General features: G+C 42.0%; 1 protein-coding gene across 5 annotated transcripts in view; it reads left to right on the forward strand.

Moving 5' to 3' along the window:
* The window catches only part of DCAF6 (DDB1 and CUL4 associated factor 6), a 148,156-nt gene that overhangs the window by 115,289 nt on the left and 9,080 nt on the right, over positions 1 to 23,787 (forward strand). For 4 of the 5 annotated variants that reach the window (XM_040337877.1, XM_040337876.1, XM_040337874.1 and 1 more), the window contains 4 exons: positions 3,266 to 3,307; positions 15,227 to 15,365; positions 16,821 to 16,977; positions 19,318 to 19,406. In XM_040337877.1, the coding sequence (XP_040193811.1) occupies positions 3,266 to 3,307; positions 15,227 to 15,365; positions 16,821 to 16,977; positions 19,318 to 19,406 (427 nt within the window). The remainder of the gene's footprint in view (positions 1 to 3,265; positions 3,308 to 15,226; positions 15,366 to 16,820; positions 16,978 to 19,317; positions 19,407 to 23,787) is intronic. The other variant, XM_040337878.1, reaches the window with a different exon arrangement.

Below are 23,787 nucleotides of genomic sequence, written 5' to 3' on the forward strand. Positions count from 1 at the left end.
TATAATCTGTTACAATAAGCGGTTGTTTTCCATTTAAGTAGTAATGTTTATTTGAAACATGTAATATACAGTGGGGAAAGTTATTATTTGATCCCCTGTAGATTTTGTAAGTTTGCCCACTTACAAAGAAATGTGGGGTCTATAATTTTTATCATAGGTGTATTTTAAATGACGGAGACAGAATATCAACCAAAAATCCAGAAAAAACACAGGATACAAATGTTAAAATTTGAGTTGCAGTTCAGTGAGTAAAACCAGTATTTGATCCCCAAGCAAAACAGGACTTCGTACTTGGTGAAGAAACCCCCCTGTTGGCAAGCACAGAGGTAAGACGTTTCTTGTAGCTAGTGACTAGGTTTGCACACATTTCAGGAGGGATTTTGATCCACTCTTTACAGATATTCTCTAAATCCTTAAAGTGGATTTAAACCCGATTCATGACATTTGAGGTGGCTACATATATCTGCAGTGTTTTGTTACTTCTCTTCAAAGCACTATGTCCCATAGCTGTGTCCTGCTCTGTTCTTCTGTTATCAGTATGATAACTTCTGACATGTTCTCCTCCCCATACAATAAAAGCAGCCTGAGTTTTGTGTTGGGGAGGATGCTACAAATAGATGAGCAGAGCCCTGAACTGTTCAACGATCAGCTTTGAAAGTCTCTACCTATAAGGAGAGGGGGTGTGTGCTTTTCCTCCAATCAGCTGTCTTGGCTGTATGCCTAAGCTTCACTGCAGTGTTGAACAGGAAGAGAAAATCGTCTAACACGATCTGAACATTCTAAACAGTATATAAATCTGAAGACAGCAGATATACAGGTAAAACCTATGAAGGGAGATTTGTTTCATCCATGTATATTATCTGAGTGTGAGGGTTTACATCCACTAGGTTTCTTGGCTGTAGATTGGTAACTCGAAAAAAATTGTATAGGATTATGGTCTGGAGACTGGCTAGGCCACTCCATGACCTTAACCACTTGCCGACGGCTGGCCGTCATGGTGTCCTCGGCTTTGTGGGGGTATATCTGAATGCCTAAAGCTACAGGTATCATTCAGATATTGTCATTTTTCAGCCGGCACTTTCCTACACCATGAAAACAACCATAGCGGCTGGTCAGCCGCTTGATCATTCTTGCGAGAGGGGATGTCCCCCCTCCCACCGCCCTTTATTGCTTCTGCCGACTCACCGCTGCGTTCCGCGAGTCGGAGAATGGATTCACCGGCCCCAGAAGTTTACCATAGAGCTTTCCGGCGGAACAGATGGTCGCCGGAGTCTCTATGATCGTCGGAGGCCGGGCGCAATGTTATGACATCACGCCCGAGATCTGCATTCAAAAGCTGGAAAGCCAAGATCGTTTTTATTTTTTTGATTTCAAGCTTCCCAGCATAGAGGTGAGATGTGGGGTTTTATTGACCCCATATCTCACTGTAAAGAGGACCAATCATGCCATATTCCTAGTACAAGGGATCTTTACATTCCCTGTAATAGGAATAAAAGTGGTTTTAAATTGCCCCTGTCCACGTGTGCTCGCACGCAGAAGCGAATGCATACGTAAGTCCACATATCAAACGGTGTTCAAACCATACCATGTGAGCTGTCGCTGTGAACGTTGGCGCAAGAGCAATAATTTTAGCCCTAGACCTCCTCTGTAACTCAAAACATGTAACCAGTAAAAAAAAAATTAAACCGTTGCCTATGGACATTTTCAAGTATCCCCATAGAAGTTTGGTGCCATTCCACAAGCGTGTGCAATTTGGAAAGCATGACATGTTGGGTATCTATTTACTCTGCGTAACTTTTTCCAAAACAAAACGCATTAGAAAAATTGCTGCAGAGATACCTTTCGAGATAAAAAGATGCAATGACTGCCATTGTATTCTCTATGGTCTCTACTAAAAAAGTATTATAATGTTTGGGGGCTCTATGTAATTTTCGAGCCAAAAAAATCATGATTTTTAAATTTTGGCGAGAAAGTCAAAATTGGCCTGGTTGGCAAGTGGTTAATGTGCTTCTTCTTAAGCCACTGGCAAGTGGTTAATGTGCTTCTTCTTAAGCCTTGGCAGTATGTTTTGGGTCATTGTCATGCTCAAAGACACATCCATGACCTATCTTCAGTGTTCTGACTGAGGGAAGAAGGTTCTCATCCAAGATTTTACAATACATGGCTCCATCCATTGGCCCCTCAATGTGGCAAAGTCAGTCTATACCTTTAGTAGAGAAATGGCTCCAAAGCATGTTTCCACCTCTGTGCTTTACTCTAAGGATGGTGTTCTTAGGGCCATAGTCAGCATTTTTCTTCTCCTCCTCCTCCAAGAAGGCACATATACAGTCATGCCAATGAACCTCTAATCGATTCAGAGAAGGAATAGGAGAAAGTGCTGTGGTCATATGAGACCAAAATTTAGCTCTTTGGCATTAACTCGACTTTTCGTATTTGGAGGGAAAAAAATGCTGACTCCAAACAAAGAAAGTCAAGTTAATGTCAATGGTTAATGGTGTTAAGAGCACCATCTCTACAGTCAAGCACTGAGGTGGAAACCTGATACTTTGGGGCTGTTTCTTCGATAAAGGTACAGGCCACTTTGCTGCATTAAAGGCCAGATATTGTAACATCTTGGATGAGGATCTTCTTTCCTCAGCCAGAGCATTGAAGATGGGTCGTGGATGGGTCTTCCAGCATGACAATGACCCAAAAAATACTGTCAAAGCAACAAAATAGGGGCTCAAGAAGAAGTACATTAAGGTCATGGAGTGGTCTTGTCAGTCTCCAGATGCTAATCATATAGGAAATTTATGGAGGGAGCTGAAACTTTGGGTTTCCAAGAGAAAGCCAAGAAACCTTAAGGATTAAGAGAAGATCTGTAAAGAAGAGTTGCCTAAAATCCCTTCTGAGATGTGTGAAACATAGTCATCAACCACAAGAACCATCTTACCCCGTGCTTGCCAACAAGGGTTTCTCCACAAAGTACTAAGTCATGTTTTGCTTGGGGATCAAATGCTGTTTTTAATCACTGAACTGCAACTGTAATTATAGCATTTGTTTTATGTGTTTTCTTTTCTTTTTTGATATTCTGCCTCTATTATTTAAAACATACCTGTGATAAAAATGGTAGAATCTTCATTTGTACGTGGGCAAACTTCCAAAATATGCAGGAGATCAAATAATTATTTTCCCCACTGTATCTAATCATGGACATATTTTAGTCAGACCTATAACTTGATCATTTAAATTTCATTGAAGTGTGGTATTTTTCTCACCTTGACAGATTTAATGTTGGAAGTCCATCACTAAGTGATAGGTTAACAAGGTAACTGTAAATTGCACTGCTATAAAATGTACTAACTTGAATGCATATTAACAGCTGTTTGAAAAAAAACAGTCCAACAGGGTTTTATTGGACAATGAGGGTTGGCAGGGCTTCCCTAACAGTTTCTCATCATGTCCCTTATAGAAAAGTACTTGTGCTGGCATGAAATTGGATAAACCCTTTGAGTCTTTAATGTTGCTGTCACTATGAGCAGTCGTTTTTAAGTTCATGAAATGCCCAACTGTGTGATGTACGGTGTGAAAATTTGTTTTTCTTGCTTGTGTTTGTTTTATATATATATATATATATATATATATATATATATATATATATATATATATATATATATATATATATATATATATATATATATATATATAATATATAAATTATTTATTTATTTTTGTAGCTGCTTTTAAAGTGGAGGTTCACCCAAAAAATCTATTTTTAACATTAGATTGAGGCTAATTTTACTAAGCAGAATCTGGTGTTTTTTTTTAAATCAATGCAGTACTTACCGTTTTAGAGATCGATGTTCTCCGCGTCTTCCGGGTATGGGCTGTGGAACCGGGCATTCCTATTTGATTGACAGCCTTTCGACGGTCGCATACAGCGTGTCACGAGTTCCCGAAAGTAGCCGAACGTCGGTGCGCAGGCGCCGTATAGAGCCGCAATGACGTTCGGCAACTCGTGACGCGCTGTATGCGACCGTCGGAAGGCTGTCAATCAAATAGGAACGCCCAGTCCCGAAGATCATACCCGGAAGCCACGGAGAACATCGATCTCTAAAACGGTAAGTACTGAATTGATTTAACAAAAAACACCAGATTCTGCTTAGTAAAATTAGCCTCAATCTAATGTTAAAAATTTTTTTCGGGTGAACCCCCACTTTAAGTAGCTTCTTGTTTGTACAAAAACCTTTTTAATGTCATGAAAGTGATGGCCATAATTTGTATGGTCAAAAATGTGTCTACACCAGACCATTACACCTACCTATATGGCCAGAAGTATGTGGACATTCCTCCAAACTAGTGAGTTCAGGTTGTCCCAGTGTACCATTAATGCTACAGCAGACAGTACCATTTTAGACAATTGTGTTCTTCCAACTTTTTGGCAACAACTTTTGGGGGAAGGCCCTTTTCTATACCAGCATATATTTGCAGAAAGCCAGGTCCATGAGCACATGGTTTAATGCGTTTTATGTGGAATAGGTCTAGTGGCATGCATAGAAAACTTTATGCAACTTTGAGACATCACCCTTTAGTCCTGACTTCACCCTTGATACATTAGAAATCTACTGTAATTGTGAGCCAGGTCTTCTCATTCAACATCAATACTTGATCTCACACTTTTCTTTTCACTGAATGGGTACAAATTCTTTCAGTTGCACTAAAATAAGAGTGGCACCAGTTATGACTAGAAAGGGGGTTGGGAAACTCTATATTCATGCCCATGGTTTTGGAATGGGATGTTCAACGACCTTACATAATCGTAACGGTTAGGCGTCCACAAACTTTTGGCTATGGAGTTTATATTGGGTTTAAAAATGTGGGAGATGTTTAGGCAGAGAAGGCAATCATAATTGAATGAGGTTTGGACATCATGCATACATTATGAGAAGGTAGCCACTGAACCTACATTCAGCACATTCTATGAGGTATGGGCATAAAACCGATCCAAACACTGGAAGCAGGCCCCTGTTCTCTTTGATATCTTTCACAAGTTGCTTTGCCCATATCCATTAAAGAAAAGTCTAAGGTTGATCTGCCCTTGCTGCAGTTGTCTCTGCTAGTACCAATTGATAAAAATTATGATATTTTATCTATACAATAGTTTAGAAGAGAGCTAAACTTTATTCTGCTTGCCTAAATGATAGATCAGATATTAGACTGCTGTGTTTCATGACAAAGTAAAACTAGCTTGCTGTATTATGCCTGCCACCTATATAATAATGTACTTGTTGGATGGTCAATTATGCTCAAAGTTTGACCATTCTACTAATGGAGTGAAATGCACGGTGTGTGTTTGGGAAAGAAGTTGTGTGCCTCTCTGTTCATACTAAAATTGGAAAACCGCCATTCATATGGTAATGCAGTGTGCAGAAGAAATGTAATTCCAAAATCTTTTTTTTTTCCTGCAAATTAGAGTCCTTTCTGTCTTTTTTTTTTTATTTGTTTTTATTATTTATTGTGGATTTCATTGTCTGTAATAAATTTGCCAATTGCAATACATTAAAAGCAAAAAAATGGAGAGGCGGTTATATTCTTCTCAGTTGGCTATAAAAAAAAAAAAAAAGAAAGAAAATTCAGGATCAGAACAGTCTGGAAATCTATACATTTAACAGTAAAGAAAATGGTAATGGGAGAAAGACATAAGTGGTTGACATAGAAAGGCCACATGGTACTGAGAAATGAGGGCTAGGGTCTTGGATGAAGGCGTAATGTGAATGACAAATATTAGAGCAAGTTATCAGTGGGTGAGCTATCGGAAAATCCTGTACTATTGAATGGATATGTAAATTGCTAATCATAAGATCTTCTTTTATATTTAGATCTTTGCTTAGTTAGATAAATGGGCTGTAATAAGCAACCTGTCAGCGTTTTTTGGTGACCATCAATTTTTACAAGCATTACCCCATTAATGGCACGTACATTGCACTTTTCATGAACATAACCTCAGATCCGTAGTACCATACTGTTCCTCTTATAAAAGTAAAAGTTAATCAAAATAAAGAATGGTTTCACTGGTTAACAAGGCGTTTTAGCGAGGTTCCAAAAAAAAATAAGTCCACAGCTATAAAAACTGTCCTTCGTCAGTCTTTAGGTTCCCGGGACCTGCATGTTAACTGTGGGAAGCCGGCTATGACTCCTTGTGGTTTCACAACTGGCTTCTCATTGCACATGCACAAGCCACACTGCACCCTGTGATGTTTCTCAGAAGGTGGGGGGGATGTTGGGATGGTCCAACTTCCAACAACTTATTTTTTTTGTTCTAGAATATAAGAAAATGGGTTCTATTCCTTCATCTGTTCTGTCCTCTTCATTTAAATTAAATAAAAATAAAGGGTGGGAATGTTGCCATGCATCCTTCTGGGTGGTGCATATGGGGCACTGTGCAACAAAACCAGATTTATTTAAATTCTTGATTTATGTTACTGTAACTTGCATGATCCTAATATTCTGTAACTTCTGTTCCCCGAAAATGCCTGTGTTTCTCTATAATGAATTGTGCATTGTTGCATGTGTATGCAGCCTCTGATTTTATACTGTTTTTTTTTTAATATGCAGTGTATGCGGAAAAAAACTCCAAATAAAAATGTATTGAATGTAACAGATGGGGAGCAAAAACAGCGGAGAGGAGGGATGAGTCCATTATTTGGATCTCTTCAAAAACTGACAGTCTGGTATCGGCTTTAGGAGTAGATGAACTTGTAGTGCTAAGGTCCACGTTGCTGCCCAAATTTTGGATTTATGGTTTCCTTATGGACTGAATATTTATTTTTATATTGCATTGGATCAGTTGGCTTTGGGGAATCACATACAGTATATTCAGTGTTAAGAATATCCACCTTTTTAAAAAATAATTTTAGTGTTTTCTATAATGGTATGTGGAATGACTCAAATATGAACTTTTTTTTCTGTATTTTCTCAAAGTATGGATACCATAACAAGTTATAGTAAACATGTTATATTTACCATCTTAGAGAAGCACAGAATCTTCTCTTGTAGGGTCCCCTGCCAGTGCTCTCGGCCCCCCTCTTCTGTGTGTGCTGCCATAGTAAGCCGCTTGCTATGGGGGCACACCTGCGGAATTGCTCCCAAGCCGAGCTGTGTGTACATGGACATGCTCTGCCTCACCCCCTCCTCCCTCCTGACAGCATTTAACGGACAGCAGCTGGAGCCAATGGCTCCCACTGCTTTGTATGAGCCTATGAAGAGGGAGAGAGCCTGCACAGTGGTGGGTCAAAATTGGGCTTAGGTAAGTATTTTTTGTTTTTTACCTTGATGCAGAGAAGGCATTAAGGTAGAGAAACCTGCAGCCTTCAGAACCACTTTAAAGTACATATGAAATATTTTCTGACAATGGGTGGGTATCGGCAGAATAAGAAATGCACTAATTTTTGAAGATTTAAAACCGTTTCTACATTTTTTTTTTATTCGGAAGCAACATGGAAAAATATCTTGTAGACCATGAAATAGTTATTTAGTGCACGTCTGTGATCTCTCCTGACCCTCTTGCATCATTGGTTAACCACTAAAGGACCGCCTAACACCGATATACAGAATGCAGAATGGCACGGCTGGGCATAGGCACGTACAGGTACGTTGCCCTTTAAGTGCCCAGCCGTAGGTTGTGTGCTGCCTGCGGCGCGCTCATGACCCGGTCCGAAGCTCCATTACCGTGCCAGCTCGCCCCTGGTGTCCCGCGATCGGTCACAGGAGCTGAAGAACGGGGAGATGTAAGTGTAAACACACCTTCCCCATTCTTCTCTGTGGCAGTGTCACTGATCGTCTGTTCCCTGTTATAGGAAACGACAATCAGTGATGGCACACGTCCAGCCACGCCCCCCTACAGTAAGAATCACTCCCTTAGGGCACACGTAACCCCTTAGCGCCCCCTAGTGGTTAACACCTTCACTTTCATTGTAATTTTCACAGTACCCAGTGCATTTTTATAGCAATTTTCGCTGTGAAAATGACAATGGTCCCAAAAATGTGTCAAAAGTGTCCGATGTGTCCGCCATAATGTTGCAGTCATGAAAAAAAACGCTGATCGCCGCCATTACTAGTAAAAAAAAAAATGCCATAAAACTATCCCCTATTTTGTAAACGCTATAACTTTTGCACAAACCAATCAATAAACGCTTATTGCGATTTTTGGGGATATTTATTATAGCAAAAAGTAAAAAAATATTGCATTTTTTTCAATATTGTCGCTCTTTTTGTTAATAGCGCAAAAAATAAAAACCGCAGAGGTGATCAAATACCACCAAAAGAGAGCTCTATTTGTGGGAAAAAAAGGACGCCAGTTTTGTTTGGAAGCCACGTCGTACGACCCCGCAATTTTCAGTTAAAGCGACGCAGTGCCTAATCGCAAAAACTGGCCAGGTCCTTTACCTGCATAATGGTCCGGGTCTTAAGTGGTTAACCTTGATGTGCTGGGGGCATGGCCTATGACATCAGTTTGAGGCATTTCTGACCTCATTCAGAATTTATTGACAATTGCATTTGACCTACAGTTGACCGCCATCTGACCTGCTTTAAGTAGAATACGTATCGGCCTAAACTGAGGAAAAAAAATGTTCTTTTATATATTTTTTGGGCATATTTATTATAGCAAAAAGTAAAAAATATTGAATTTTTTTCAAAATTGTCACTCTATTTTTGTTTATAGCGCAAAAAATAAAAACCGCAGAGGTGATCAAATACCACCAAAAGAAAGCTCTATTTGTAGGAAAAAAAAGGACGCCAATTTTGTTTGAGAGCCACGTCGCACGACCGCGCAATTGTCAGTTAAAGCGACACAGTGCCGAATCACAAAAAGGGGCCAAGGCCTTTACCTGCATAATGGTCCGGGTCTTAAGTGGTTAATCCCTGTTGTTCACTTAGCTGTACCTGCTGTACAAATTTTTTATTTTTCTTGAGTGACAACATTTTTTGCTGACAAAAAGTTAAACGTCAGTGAATGCAAAGAGTGTCTGAAGGAGGAGTCTGGGATATACTTGTAGCAGGCTATTTTACAAGAACATATTGCTTTGTCTGTATTGGTAATATAGCACAAGTTTAAGAGATCTGTATAGATTGAAATCTAGAAACTGGAATTGCTGACTTGTTTTTAAACGTACAAACAGGGCTGCCAGGCTTATCGATCCTTCACTACTTGGTGAGTCACTGTTATGAAAGATGTCTTTATCAGTTGTTGGAACAATTGATTTGCACACACATGTTTTTGTCAGTAATTTATTAAGTAACAAATAACAAGAACATGGCTGGTTACCAGGGAACATGCACCTTCAAAAACATGTCTGCAGTAGCACACAGGCCCGTCGGAACCCGACAGGCAAACCAAACAACTGCTTGGGGCCCCGAGCTGGCCAGGGGCCCCAGCAGGGCGGGCCCTTGCCGCACCGCTGCTTCCTCCTGCAGTTCGGTCAGCCGCACGGTACAGGAGATTCAGTTTCCTGTTCCCGGCCGGACTGACAGGAAGTACGCACACTGAGTGTTCACTTCCTTTCAGTCCGGCCCGGGAACAGCAAACTGAATCTCCTGCCGCGCGGACGCCAACATATGCCGTCGTCTTGTGAGGCTCTGCGGAGGATAGAGGTAGAGTGTCTTGTGCGGGGGTATAGCGGTATCCTGGATGGTGGGGAGAGGAGTGCTGCCCATACACGTGTATGCAGGTGGTGGGGAGAGGAGTGCTGCCCATACACGTGTATGCAGGCTAGAGAAGATTGTAAGATATCCTAAAAAATTAAGTAATGTTTTCGGCAGCAATCCCCCCAGGCCTTAACTTAATAAAATTCAGTAAGCAGCCCCCCCCCCCCTTCTCAACTTGAAAATGTGACATTCTTTTTCTATGCTTGGGGCCCCCAAATTCCTTCAAACGGCCCTGGTAGCACATTATCTCTGTTGTACTTGTCTTTTTATCACTATAACCTTTGAATTGCCCTTGGCTTCTGCAGAGTTTTAGTTTACTTTCTCGATGGCTAGCTTTTACTTTCCATCTCCTGGCTCTATGCTTTCTTAGGTCTTCTTCCACTTTATTAATCCATCTGAACTATGGCCTTCTCTTTTTCTTTGCACCTGGATTTCAGAGTCTCCGGGAAGTTTGGAAATGTTGGCATCATGATGGTTAGACAATCAGGAGGCCAGGAAGTGGTTGGAAAATCATTGATTTATGGATGGTGGCTCCATTGGTTTTCCTAACATGCAAAATGGGTCCAAAGGGACTTGGATATTTGTACAGTCCATTGCAAATTGAGACCATTTTCCAGATGTTTTTCAGTTATAGGGCAGTATCAGAAGATATGACCATGTTAACCACATTACATTTTTTTAATTTATTTTTTATTTAAATGCTTTTCACATAAATGCAAACTTAAAAATTTAAGTCTGATAATACTTTGTTAGGTGACAGGTGTTTCTTGCATAAAGTAGAGCTAATGCCCTCATGGGTAAGATCTTTAACCACTTAAGGACTGCCTAACGCTGATATACGTCGGCAGAATGGAAAGGCTGGGCACAGGCACGTCGCTTTTAAGAGCCCAGCCATGGGTGGCGCGCGAGACCTGATCGCTGCCGGTTTCCCGCAATCGGTCACAGGAGCTGATGAACGGGGAGAGGTGTGTGTAAACACACCTTCCCCGTTCTTCACTGTGGCAATGTCAGTGATCGTCTGTCGTCACACATCCAGCCCCGCCCCCTACAGTTAGAAACACACATGAGGTCACACTTAACCCCTACAGCGCCCCCTAGTGGTTAACTCCTAAACTGCAATTGTCATTTTCACAGTAATCAGTGCATTTTTATAGCACTTTTCGCTGTGAAAATGACAATGGTCCCAAAAATGTGTCAAAATTGTCCGATGTGTCCGCCATATTGTCGCAGTCATGAAAAAAATCGCTAATCTCCGCCATTAGTAGTAAAAAAAAAAAAGCTTAATTAAAAAGTCCTTAAAAACTATCCCCTATTTTGTAAACGCTATAAATTTTGCGCAAACCAATCGATAAACGCTTATTGCGATATATATATATTTTTTTATACCAAAAATAGGTAGAAAATAATGTTTTCTTAATTATTTTTTGGGGATATTTTTGCTATAAAGCAAAAAGTATAAAATATTGTTTTTTTTCTAAATTGTCGCTCTATTTTTGTTTATAGCGCAAAAAATAAAAACCGCAGAGGTGATCAAATACCACCAAAAGAGAGCTCTATTTGTGGGGAAAAAAGACGCCAGTTTTGTTTGGAAGCCACGGCGCACGGCCCCTCAATTTTCAGTTAAAGCGACGCAGTGCCGAATCGCAAAAACTGGCCAGGTCCTTAACCTGCATAATGGTCCAGGTCTTAAGTGGTTAACCTTGATGTGCTGGGGGCATGGCCTATGACATCAGTTTGAGGCATTTCTGACATCATTCAGAATTTATTGACGTTTGCATTTGACCTACAGTTGACTGCCATCTGACCTGCTTTAAGAAAGTTTTGAATTTCCATAGACGTGTGTGTTTATATGACAAACAGGGCTTTATTTTGGGGATCTTGTCCTGCAAAAATTATTTTCTTTTATACAATCCATAAACTTAAAAATTTGAAAAATGTAAAGTTGTGTTTTTTTTGTTTTTTTTTTACTTTTGATCATTGTTAAGCCTCATACACACGGTCGGACTTCAAACAAACTTTTCGGTGAATTTTTGTTTGAAGGGCGTCGGCCGTGAACTTGATATGCATACACACAGCAGGACTTTTTCAACAAAATTTCCCCAAATCACATGTTTTTTCAGCTCTTTTCTGCTCTTTACCGCCACCCTTTGGTCAACTTCTGCTATTGTTGGTTGATTTTAACATTGGTTCTGAGCATACGTGTTTGTACTTTGGACAAAAGTCTGATGGACTTCTGTATACACGATAGGACTTTTGTTGCCGAAAAGATTGGCTGTTTGCAGAGCGAACTTTTGTCCGATGAAACTGAAAAAGTTTGTCCCATGGAGCGTACACACGGTTGGATTTTTTTGAAAACCTGTTCATTTTGAAGTTTGTCAAAAAGTCAGACCGTGTGTATGGGGCTTTAGTTGTAAAAAAAAATACATATTGAGTGGAAGAAGTAGTTCTGAAAAATAAAGATTAATGAGAGAAACTAAAGGCAAAAGTAAAGATTAAGCTGTTAAATAACCAACTGGAAACTTCAAAAGTTCTGGACGACTGCTGTAGAGAGCAGAGTAAGCAATCTTGAAAATTTCCATCATTAGTCCGAAAAGCCCATGCCGCACATCCAGCTAGCTAAAGACACCAATAGAGCAGATGACATGGAAAATCGGCTGCGGCGTAACAACATACGTATTGTAGGTCTGCCGGTAAAGACAAGGGAAAAGATCAACCTCATTTGTAGAAGGATGGTTTATTTATATATTCAAAAAGAATGCTTTCTCCCCATTTTTCACTGTTGAGAGGGCTCGTCGCACTCTAGGCCACCCATTGCAGCCTGGCGCCCCCCAAGACATTACAGGGATAGGGAAGCGGTGCTGAGATGTGCCCGGGAGCGTGCCAATGTTCAGTTTATTGGCACCAGGGTATCCTTTTATCCAGACTTCTTTGCGGAAGATCAGAGATGCTGTGCCAAGTTCTCAGATGTGAAATAAAACTTGGCATACACCTACAAGCTCACGCACCTGGTCCTCGTTTTGCTTAGAACTCTCTATAGGCTCTGTAAGGAAACTTCCCCATTTTTTTTTCCCAATTTGCCGTTTAAGTTTTTGTTCTGCTGTGAGACATTATCTCGTTCTTGGAACTTTAGGCTATTCTGTGAGTTGACAATAAATGTTCCTTTTCTATGCAAAAACGACAGAAACATATTTTTTTTGGTTTAACTCGGGTTACAGTGGCTTGTCCTGTTGACGGCCTTGTTTTTTGTCTTTGTTTTCTTGCCTTTTATATACTGCAGGCTTTGTCTGTAGGGTAGATGTGCCTGGACCTACCACAATGCAGGAGTTGGCACTGTTGTGCCATGTTATTTTAAGCTTGTGATGTCGGCCCTTTTCTGGGGGAGGAGAGGGTGGAAAGCTTTCCCTACAATTTGCCCAAATCGAGGTTCATCCAGTCATGTTAGTTCCTGTGTCCTTGTGTTCCGAGAAGATTTTTATAGGTATACCACTGACACTATATTTGTCCCTCTCTAATTTCTTTCTCCCTGCAAACTGTAGATTGTCCATAGCAACCAAAAGTGTCCCTTTATGTCAAAAATAGTTTTAGATCAGCTAAAAAACAGCGATAATAAATTATAATCACTTGCAGAATTGTGCAATAGCGATTTGTGGGGAAATTCGTCATAAAAATAAATAAATAATGACAGCGACAATTCTGCAACTGAGCAAATTTCAGTGATTTTGATTTGATTACATTATTGAATAATTTTTATTATAATTATATTATTATTTGTTATAATTATTTATAATTATTTATTATATTATAATTTTGTTTTTAAAAAAATGGCATACCCGGGATGCCTATTAGAATCTTGTTTGGTCAGATTTAAGTGAGTTATTTCTAAAAATTACAGACCTACAATATAAAACGCCAAATTTCCTTGCAAATAATGGTACCGCTTTCAGCATGTTTTTTCTGAAAGAATCATACCACCAGGGAGGTTAAGTATCCATGGGTGGGAAGGGCATACCACTCCACTCACACTTCATAGATTTCCAGGAGTTTGATGCATGTATAGACTCTGAAGGACATTTTATTTTTTTTGCACGTTTGTATTGAATCACTACAATGTATTCTTGCTTGCATATATATACCTCCTCCTTTTGCAGTAATGGTGCTCCAAATCCTGTTGTCATATTTGTAGGGGAAATCAGACTTTCCATTATTGATAGTGGGAGATTTCAATTGCATGGAATTCCTTCCATGGACCCAGTCTCTGGGTCTCCTGTCGCATTAAGGGGATCTACACTGCTGAGGTTGCTTAATGAGGTGGGTTGGGTAGATATATGGAGGCATAAGAACCCTTTGGATAAGCAGTTTTCCTGTTTTTCCATAACACATGGTACTTTGTCCAGAATTAAACCTGGCAGTGGGTAACTTGGCCATGCTCCCATCCATCTCTGAGGTCTTGTATAAACCCTGTAGGGTGACGGACCATTCGCATGTGGTGACACGCCTAATTGTTCCCACTGTCTAGGCTGCCTAGGGCACCCTTGAAATTTTAATGCCTTCTGTCTAAAGTTATTTTTATCTCACTAGGGGATGGAGCAGAGCATGCGCAAGTTCTTTACTAATCAGGATTCTGCTCACTCCACTCTAGCCCAGTGGGAAGCATTTAAGGCATATTTCAGGGGACTCCTTATTACAGGAATAACTAAGATTAGGTGACATTCCTCTGGGCTGAGGGAGGAGTTGGAGAAACGGGTACATGCATTGGAGATGCAATATGTGCAGGGCCCTACTGACTTAGCCAGGGAGGCATGGCAGTCTGCTCAATCAGCTTATGAGCAGCTGTTGTCCTCCACGGCGGAGAAAAAGAGGTTCTTTCCTAGGTTGGCATTATGGCTAGGGTTGCTAATTCCCAACAACATTCTTCTGCTATTTTTGCTGTTGGAACAACAGAGGGAAAACTAGCGCACTCCCTGGATCAATTCCTGTGGGAATTGGTGAGCTTCTATGCAAAACTGTATCTTCCTACCATGAAGTATACCCCTGAGGACTTGGCAGGGTATTTAAATGGCATCAACTTCCCACAACTCAGATGATCAGGGGAGACCCTTTGACTCAATAAGTTTCCTAACTGTAAGGCCCCTGGCGAGGATGGTCTGCCCAGGGAAATTTACAAACTGTATGCAGGATTACTTCTACCTAAAATTGCTGGGGGGGGGGGTTAATGCAGCTAGGGAGCGACAGGTACTACTTCCATCTGTGTCCAAAGCCAACATTGTGTTAGTTTTAAAACCTGGTAAGGATCCGGTGGACCCGTGCTCATATAGACCCATATCATTGCTACAGAGTGACATTAAATAGCCAACTGGAACCAACCAAGCATCTAGTCAATAGAAGCGGTTTGACCTTTCTTTGTTTTTTTGTTCCGTATTAATCAATATGCCCACAAGCCATTACAATTCCCTACTTTATTAATGTATTCCAATTAGTACAGCAATAGCTAATGGTGGTGAAAGACAATATACTATGTTTTCTGAAACATTTTGTTTTCTAGGAGATCTGCTGCAGCTCGAATTCAAGAGCTGTTTAGAAGAAGGAAAGAGAGGAAGGAACTGGAAGAATTGGATATGCAAAATGTTCGTCAACCATCTCCTAAAATCCTGTTCAAGGGACATCGGAATTCCCGGACTATGGTAGGAAAATGTTTCCAAATAGCTGGCTATGTACAGGAAGAGAGGTCCTGTATTCTGGTGACCATTTTTTGCTCAATCATAGCTGTCTCTGTTATCTGTCTGCCAATATAAATGGGACATCTTTGGTGCTTTGATTCAAGTGGGCCTAGCATTAGATATTATCTCATGTTAAGTGAAGACATGCTCGCTAATGTGCATGTGAAACACGTACAAGTATTTATTACCCCTTACCAAGATCACAGCATTTCCACCAACAATGCCTTCATCTACTTTAATTTCAAAGTTTTTAAGCAGATGAACCCAAATTTTTAAAGCCGCTGGCAAAAACAATACGGATAAGATGGTAAACCGCATATACAAACACCTGTTAATGACTCCTGTTTTAAGGATATCATTCATGCTGCGCTTGTGACTCTCTCTTATCCAGATTCCATTTCCTCCCCTCACATTCTCCTTGGAGTAATTTACTTGTTTCATGATTGGAATATATCACTTCTTATTGGACTGTAAGATTAATGCCTTCATCTAGTTTTTACTCCAGGTGCTTTCATTGATTTAAGCATAATCCAGGGCCAGCATCTACTTCTGGTTTAGATGCTGACTAATTGACACAATTATGTAAATCTGGTGTCTGGGCAGTTTTTGGCTATGCTCACAAATGTCTGATCAGATTCCACTGAAACATGTCACCTTGTGACTTGGTACAAAATAAGTGTTAATCTGTTCAGCGGAGTTTGCCTGCAGCAGACTAATGACATCATATCAGCCAAAGGTTCTTGACTGGATGTATTGGCTCTGAGATTTGAACTCGCAACACCATAAAGCCCAACTCCAGGCTCCATGATCCTCTCATCCATTTTTTTTCTTTTCTTTTCTTTAAACAGGATTTAGTCTGTTAGCATTTAAGGTGACAAATCTATTAGTAAATATCGAGAAACACATATGGAGTAGGGAGGCTGCACACCCCAATAATAATAAAAGGACAGGGTTTTTTGAGCAGCACAAATTAATGATCCATGACAATGAGTTGTGTATATAAAATGTATTTTAATTATACAAAAAAAAATTAACATTTTACAGAATTTCTAAATATGAGCTCTGGTTGCAGATTTTTTTTTTTTTTTACATCATCCATCATACATGGCAACAATCAAGAAGTAAGGTGGATATACCCAACAATGCAGCAATCCAGCCATGAACTTAAAGGGGTTTAAGCTCATGGCTGGTTTGCTGGCTTTGGTACTTTGAGTTACTGACATGAAAGAAATAAAAGGGTCAGTTGAGGGAAAAGTAAGAAAACACATCGGCATACTGTATCCAGGGTCAGCATTGACTTTCAGTCATCTAGCAGTTTGGAAGCTTTTATTTGGCTTCCAAACCCCACTTTGAGTTAATCTTGGTGTTCCAAAAACCTGTTATACCTGTTTTAACCATTTAAAATACATTTTTTTGCAGATCAAAGAGGCTGGCTTCTGGGGTAAAAACTTTATCATAAGCGGGTCAGACTGTGGTCACGTCTTCATTTGGGATCGACACACAGCTGAGCATCTAATGCTCTTAGAAGCAGACAACCATGTGGTTAATTGTGTTCAACCACATCCATATGATCCAAGTAAGTTTTGAGAGCTGCATACGGCACTTCATTTAGCAAAGCTTAAGTTAACGAAAAAATATTAAAAAAATAAGCACAAGAAACAGAAAAAAAGCTGTTGTCAATTATTGGGGTGCGTTCACACTGGGCACAGTTGAACTGATCCTTGCTTAAGTCAGATTTTCCAAGTTCTGCTCTAAGGAATAAATTGCGCTCACACTGAAGTAAATCCTACCGGACTAGAGAAGTGAGCCGTGCCCAGGGCCACTTCTTGCAAGTGGTCCCCAGGCACGGATTTAAGCACTCGCACTACACAAATGAACAGGACCAAAGACAGGGTAAAATGGCCACTGTAAGTGCACCTTGAGGACTGTTGATTTAAATAAACACACAGTTATTTGATTTAGCCTGACTTTCTGTAGCATTTGTTTTTATACTTTGAAAAATAACGGTGTCTTCATCTGTATAGAAAATTCTATTGAGTCTTTAACCACTTCAGCCCTGGAAGGATTTGCCCCCTTAATGACCAGGCCATTTTTTGCGATACGCCACGGCATAACTTTAACTGACAATTATGCAGTCGTGCAACGCTTTGCTAAGCAAAATTGATGTCCTTCCCCCCCCCCCCCCCCACAAATAGAGCTTTCTTTTGGTGGTATTTGATCACCTCTGTGTTTTTTTTATTTTTTGCGCTATAAACAAAGAACGACAATTTTGAAAAAAAAAAAAAATGTATTCATCAGTTTAGGCCGATTATATAGTCTTCTACATATTTCTGTTAAAAAAAATCACAATAAGCGTATATTGATTGGTTTGCGTAAAAGTTATTGCGTCTACAAACTATGGGATAGATTTAGGGACCTTTTTTTTTTATTTATTTTATCAGTAATGGCGGGGATCTGCAATTTTAAGCTGGACTGCGACAATTATGCGGGCAAATCTGGCCCCAAATTACATTTTTGGGGACCAGTGACATTATTACATTGATCAATGCTAAAAAAATGCACTGATCAATGTAAAAATGACACTGGCAAGTAAGGGGTTAAAACTAAGGGGCGATCACGGGATTAAGTGTGTTCCCTGGGTGTGTTCTAACTGTAGGGTGGGGTGGGGTCACTGGGACATGACAGAGATCGCTGTTCCCGATCACTGGGAACAGTAAATCTCTGACATGTCCCCTGGCAGAACGGGGATCCGCCTTGTTTACATTGGCAGATCCCGTTCTGTCTCTGTACATTGAGTCCACCCGGGCGCGCTCCCGCAGCGTGCCACCTGTGCGAGCCGCCATACAGGTACGCACAGCGATGCCAACCTACCCCAGTATATATGCGTGAGCTGGTCGGCAAGTGGTTAATGCAGTTTCTGCTTTAATGAGATTCGTGTGCATTTTGAATGCGATTGTATACTAGTTTATACTTCATACAGTCGCATCACAAATAGCTTGTGCATGTAAGACTAATGTAGGAAATGCACATAGTTGACCATTCATAAGAAATGCTATGAAATACATCTGCCATATTATGTTTAAAATATCTTCCTATGTAAAATTTGATTTGTTAGGTTATGAATTTGCTATATGGACAACTGTGACTTTGTTAGCTGGCCTTTCCATGAAGCTGTCCTTATCATAGTTTGAGTGTTTGTCACACAACCTCCCCACATCTCTAGCTACCCCCTCTGTCCTTGTCTTCTTAAAGCTTTAACTTGAAGCTTTTATGGTCATACTTGTCTTCTGGGTCACAGGAGAGCCCTTATTTCTAAACTCCTGTGACCTAGATGCAGATGACAGTGAGCTAAAGTCTGCTGTTGGTTGACGTCAGTGGCAGTCGAGGCTCTGCAGGGACCTAGACAATAATGTTAGAAACTGCCCAGGTGCCGTACCGGCAGCTGGCTCAGCCTCTCAGTGCGCCGCTAACAACCTGATCTAGCTGCTTCTGCCCCCTCCACAGCCTAAAGCTCCAGGGAGCACTGGAGGGGCAGAGAGCTGGTGAGTGACAATAGCCGCTCTCTGCTCAGTGAAGACTGAGAACTGGGTGATCAGCAGAGGGACAGCTGCAGCATTGGACTGATGCTGCAGCCATCTAGGCGAGTATAAGTTGTTTTGTTTTTCGATCCTACACTTCTCCATTTAAAAAGGCTTCTTGGGGAGTTAATGCAGGTTTATTCTAAGAGTATGATGATAAATAAACGTTTTTTTCCCCCCAATTATTGGAAACATGAAGCATCAGTTCATTTCAAGCAGTTATGAGGCTGAATTGAGACGCATCATGCTGTTAAATAATTGAAATTATTTGCTTGGCATATATTATGTAAACATATGGTTGTTGTGTCTGCAACCTCTAACTAAAATTCTGGATACAGTTTTAGCATCATCTGGAATAGACTACAATATCAAGATATGGTCACCACTTGAAGAAGACAAATCTTTCAACTGGGCACTGGCTGAAGAGGTAAGACAAGTGATTTAGGGTCATTTCACAGCAGAATCACATAGAAACATGGTCCACAGGCCTTGCAGTGCAATTCTGCAGGCCATTCACTTGAATAGGCTGCAAATTGCACCAGAATGCAGAAAAAGTGGTGCATGCACTACTTTGACTAACATGACACACACACATCTGGTGTCTGCAAATGCTTTGCGTTTACGTGTTTGGAGTGCCATTGACCATGTACTGGCACCCATAGGAGATTCCCATAGAAGTGCATATTGAATGCAGTGCAGGAAACAATCGCAGAACACACATTTCCCACACCGTGTTCTGGTTTGAACCAGCCCTTAGATTTCTCTATACTAAATTAATCCTAAGCTCTTTGCAGGGTTGGAGCTATAATATAGGCACATAGAGGTAATTTTAAACAGGCTGATTATAATGAAAGTGAAAGCTCTTTCCTGCTCCTTTCTGCCTCACATACTGTACATTCCTATTGGACTGGGGAGGAGGGGGGCCCATCATCAATCCCTCATCTGTAGCAATGTGGAATTGGGCAAGCTCCATTGCTAGCCAAAATGGCCCAGTGTTTTTAAGTATACAGAAAGTTTGCACTTTATTCCTGCTAGCAGCTTTATATTGTGTGTTTTTTTTTTGTTTTTAATCCAACAAACTTTTATTGGAAAATAAAAGACAAGTACAGAGGTAAGAAAAAAAATATTGATTTAATTGTCTCTAACACGTGAAATTAGGATCAACACTCAGGAAGGATATGAGATGCAGAACATCCATGGGTATTAGACAAAGATTGGCTCATAGGTGTTCAATGTCCCTGAATGACAGTGGACCAGATAAGCAAAGTACAATGCCTGTAATGCAGCAAATCAATTTGCTACTGGTTCTTCTCCTCTACAAGTAAATGCAGAATCCAGCCAACAATCCCATATTTTGTGGTATTTTGGTGGGGCATTTTCTGTGCTTCTATATAACTGTGTGTTGATGTGGTGTGTTGACTATGGCTTTCTTGACCAGGGAGTATTCCCAGTAAACACTGCATAAGGTCAAGGGTGAGCCCATGCGATCATGCACGAACTGCACAATCTGTGTCCAGTCGCCTTGAATGATTGGACATGTCCATAATAAGAAAAACGTGCCCCCAGATTTTCCACATCTAGGACAAGAGGAGTCCTGGTTTTGTTTATATTTAGAAAAGCGGATAGGAGTAATATATAATTTGTGAAGTGTATATATCTGCAGGAGTCTGTCGGATAACTTTGGGGAGACCAGTTTACAAGATACAAGGGCATCTTCCCACTCCTCGTCCTCCAGCTCCCCCTCCCACTTTGTTTTGAGTTGAAGGGTCAGCTCTGCCACTGTAGTCAACTGTAAAATGCGGATATTAACTTTTCTCTCTCGTTCATGGACGGACACAGCCTTAATCTTGACAAAGTGGGTATTGACCTTCCTTTAGGAGTAACTAGGCAGAAAGTGTTAACAACTTCAAAGTGGAACAGCCCTGCCCAGGGGGCGGTTCTACTGGCTATATCCCCCTCAGCCTGCACTAAGCAGCTCGCTTTCTTTTCTACCTAGCTAAGGAGAAGACATGGCTCCCTTCGGGCCCATAGGCCTAGAGGTTTTTTATTCCATATTAAAATTGTATTGTATTTTTCTTCTTTTTGTTCCTGTGATCTTCGATCCACTGCTGACTGGGCGACAGGCTGGATCCCAGATCCTTGTAGTCCCCCCAGTTTCGGCCATCGAGCCTGTGCCAACCATAGTTACGCACTGGGTCGTCCACGACATACCCGTCACTCTACAGGTGGCCGGTGAGCTATACGCTCCATGGCTTGCATAGGACTGGTCCACAAGGCCGAGTCGCAGTAGCCTGGCCGACAGTCACCTCCGTCACCATGCGGCACAATCCTCAGGAAGGGTAAGTATAATCCCCTGCTCCGGCAGGAAGACAGAGCTGGGCATTCCTGGAGAGGTGAGTAAGGGGTTCTATACTTCCCTCCTCCCTAACCTCTCTGAGCTAGCTGCTGGGGCGGGGGTTTACCTAGGGAGGGCTTCACCTGGGAACTGTGCATATACGTCCGCTAAAACATTGTTAAAGCTGCTTAAAAAAGATTTTGCTTACCTGTGTGTCCTGCTCCATGCTGTCGGTGACCATTTTGGCTGTGATCCATGCTGTATTGCTATCTGCACAGGCGGCCATGTTCTTGTGGCAGCCTTGTATTTGGCCTCTACCTTCCGCTTGGCGGCCATGTTTTTTGTGATACTGTTGTATTTACTTCTATTGCACTGACGGCCATGTTCTTGTGGCTGAACTGTATTTGGCCTCTATCTTCTGCTTGGCAGCTATGTTTTTTGTGATCCTATTGTGGCTGTGATCTAGGCGGTTTGTTTACTACTCATGCATCATGCGCTTGTGTACCGTGGCATTGTTGGTCTAGATCGGCCGCTCAGCGGCCTGTTCCATGCACTGGCTATGGTCGGCGGCCATGTTTTGTAGCCTCTCTGTGTGGGCTTCTAGCTGCCGCTCGGCAGCCATGTTCTTCTGGCCCGTGATCGTTATTGGCCTCTAGTACGCTTGGCGGCCATTTTTCCATCTATCAGACGGCAATTAAACGGCACAGACTGACAGAAACACGCTGCTGAAAGGTCAGACTGCATATCTGACAAGTAAGCAGCTCTATTAGGGTGACGGACGACAGCACACTTTTGTTCCAGGGTGGTGAGTCCTCTGAGTGGGAACCTCTCGTATCCGCTGCAGCCAGGAGGGGTGGTGGGGGGTTTACTGTGCCTTATCTTGAAGTCCCTGTGTCAGGCGTGTGGGTCAGCATGGCATCAGAAGCAGACACTTTTTCCCCTGTAATACCTGAGCTTGCAATTGATGCCCCCGCACCCGATTGTATCGGTGGACGCTATGTCAGCAATCCTAGATGCCTTTGTTGCCAAGGTGGAAGCAGCGTGTGGGAAAATGTGGGCCTGAAAGCGCCCCCGCTGTCTTCTGGGGACAACTCGGATGCGGAGCCGGGTCCAGCTACAGCTTATGGCCCGGGCTCTGATGTATCTGAGAATGCGAACCAAGACCCGGACAGTGAGGAAAACTCCGGATCTGGGTCAGCACGCGATAGGGCTCTGGTAAATGACCTTATCACCGCAGTATGAGATACTCTAAAAAATGAGGGGTCTGCAGAAGCAGTTGAAGTGCCGCTCCCCTTGGGTTTCGTAAGGCGACCCGCACTGCTAAGGTGTTTCCTTGTGTGTCTTATATAGACAAACTTTTATACAAGGAGTGGGACAAACCACATTAGGTTTTCTCGGTCCCTAGAAATCTAGCAGTGCGTTACCCTCTTGAGGAGAGTTTGTTGAAGAAATGGACCTCGCCCCCGATAGTGGACCCTCCTGTGTCCAGACTAAACAAGCTAACCACCATACCAGTGGAGGGGGATCCTGCCTTCAAGGATCCTGCGGACAAGAGGGCTGAGGTGGTCACCCGCAACCTGTTCACGGTAGTGGGTTCGGCTGTACGTCCAACCATAGTAGGGGCCCTGGTGTCTCAGACACACGGAATGGGCAAAGATGCTACACAATGGGTTAGAAGCACTTCAGGCTTCACCGGACGAGGTAGTGTTAGCTGACCAACTGGTACAGGGTGGTACTGGTACAGGGTGCGGCAAATAAAGGATCTCAGGTCAATAAAGCGCCTGCTCAAGGTTTTGCAAACCTGCAAACAAAGCTACGTCCGCATGAAGGTCTGCCCCCACCCATCTCTGGGGTGACGTCTTTGTGAATTTGCGACCCGGTGGACATCTCAGGTCCCCAAACGGTGGGTTTGCAAAGTAGTTTCTTCAGGGTACAAGATAGAATATCTATCTTGCCCACCAAAAAGATTTTTTCCCACCAACCTCCAGCTACAGCGGACTTGTCGGGAAGCCCTACTTGGAGCAGTTCAAGACCTGCTGAAACGTGTGGTGGTTACTCCTGTCCCAGCACAGGAACGGTTTCAGGGGTTTTACTCGAAGCTGTTCATAAAACCAAAGAAGGAGGGCGTTCGTCCAATCCTGGACCTCAGGGCCCTCAATTGCTTTGTGAAGGCATAAAGATTCCAGATGGAATATGTTTGCTCTGTCGTCACTGCCCTCCAGCCGGGGGACTTCTGGCATCCTTGGACATCATTTTGCATGTCCCCATATGCACCAAGCATCAGAGAGATCTGCGTTTTGCGGTCTGGGAAGATCACTCAATTTGTGGCTCTCCCCTTTGGCTTGGCATCGGCACCAAGGAAGTTCACCGCGGTGCTTCCCCCAGTCCTGGCCCTACTAAGACAGCGTGGCATCGCTATCGTGGGCTACTTGGATGATCTTCTGAGGGCCACTTCAAGCTCAGAATTAGAGGT

Source organism: Rana temporaria, chromosome 2 (genome assembly GCF_905171775.1).
Source record: "Rana temporaria chromosome 2, aRanTem1.1, whole genome shotgun sequence".
Lineage (NCBI taxonomy): Eukaryota > Metazoa > Chordata > Amphibia > Anura > Ranidae > Rana > Rana temporaria.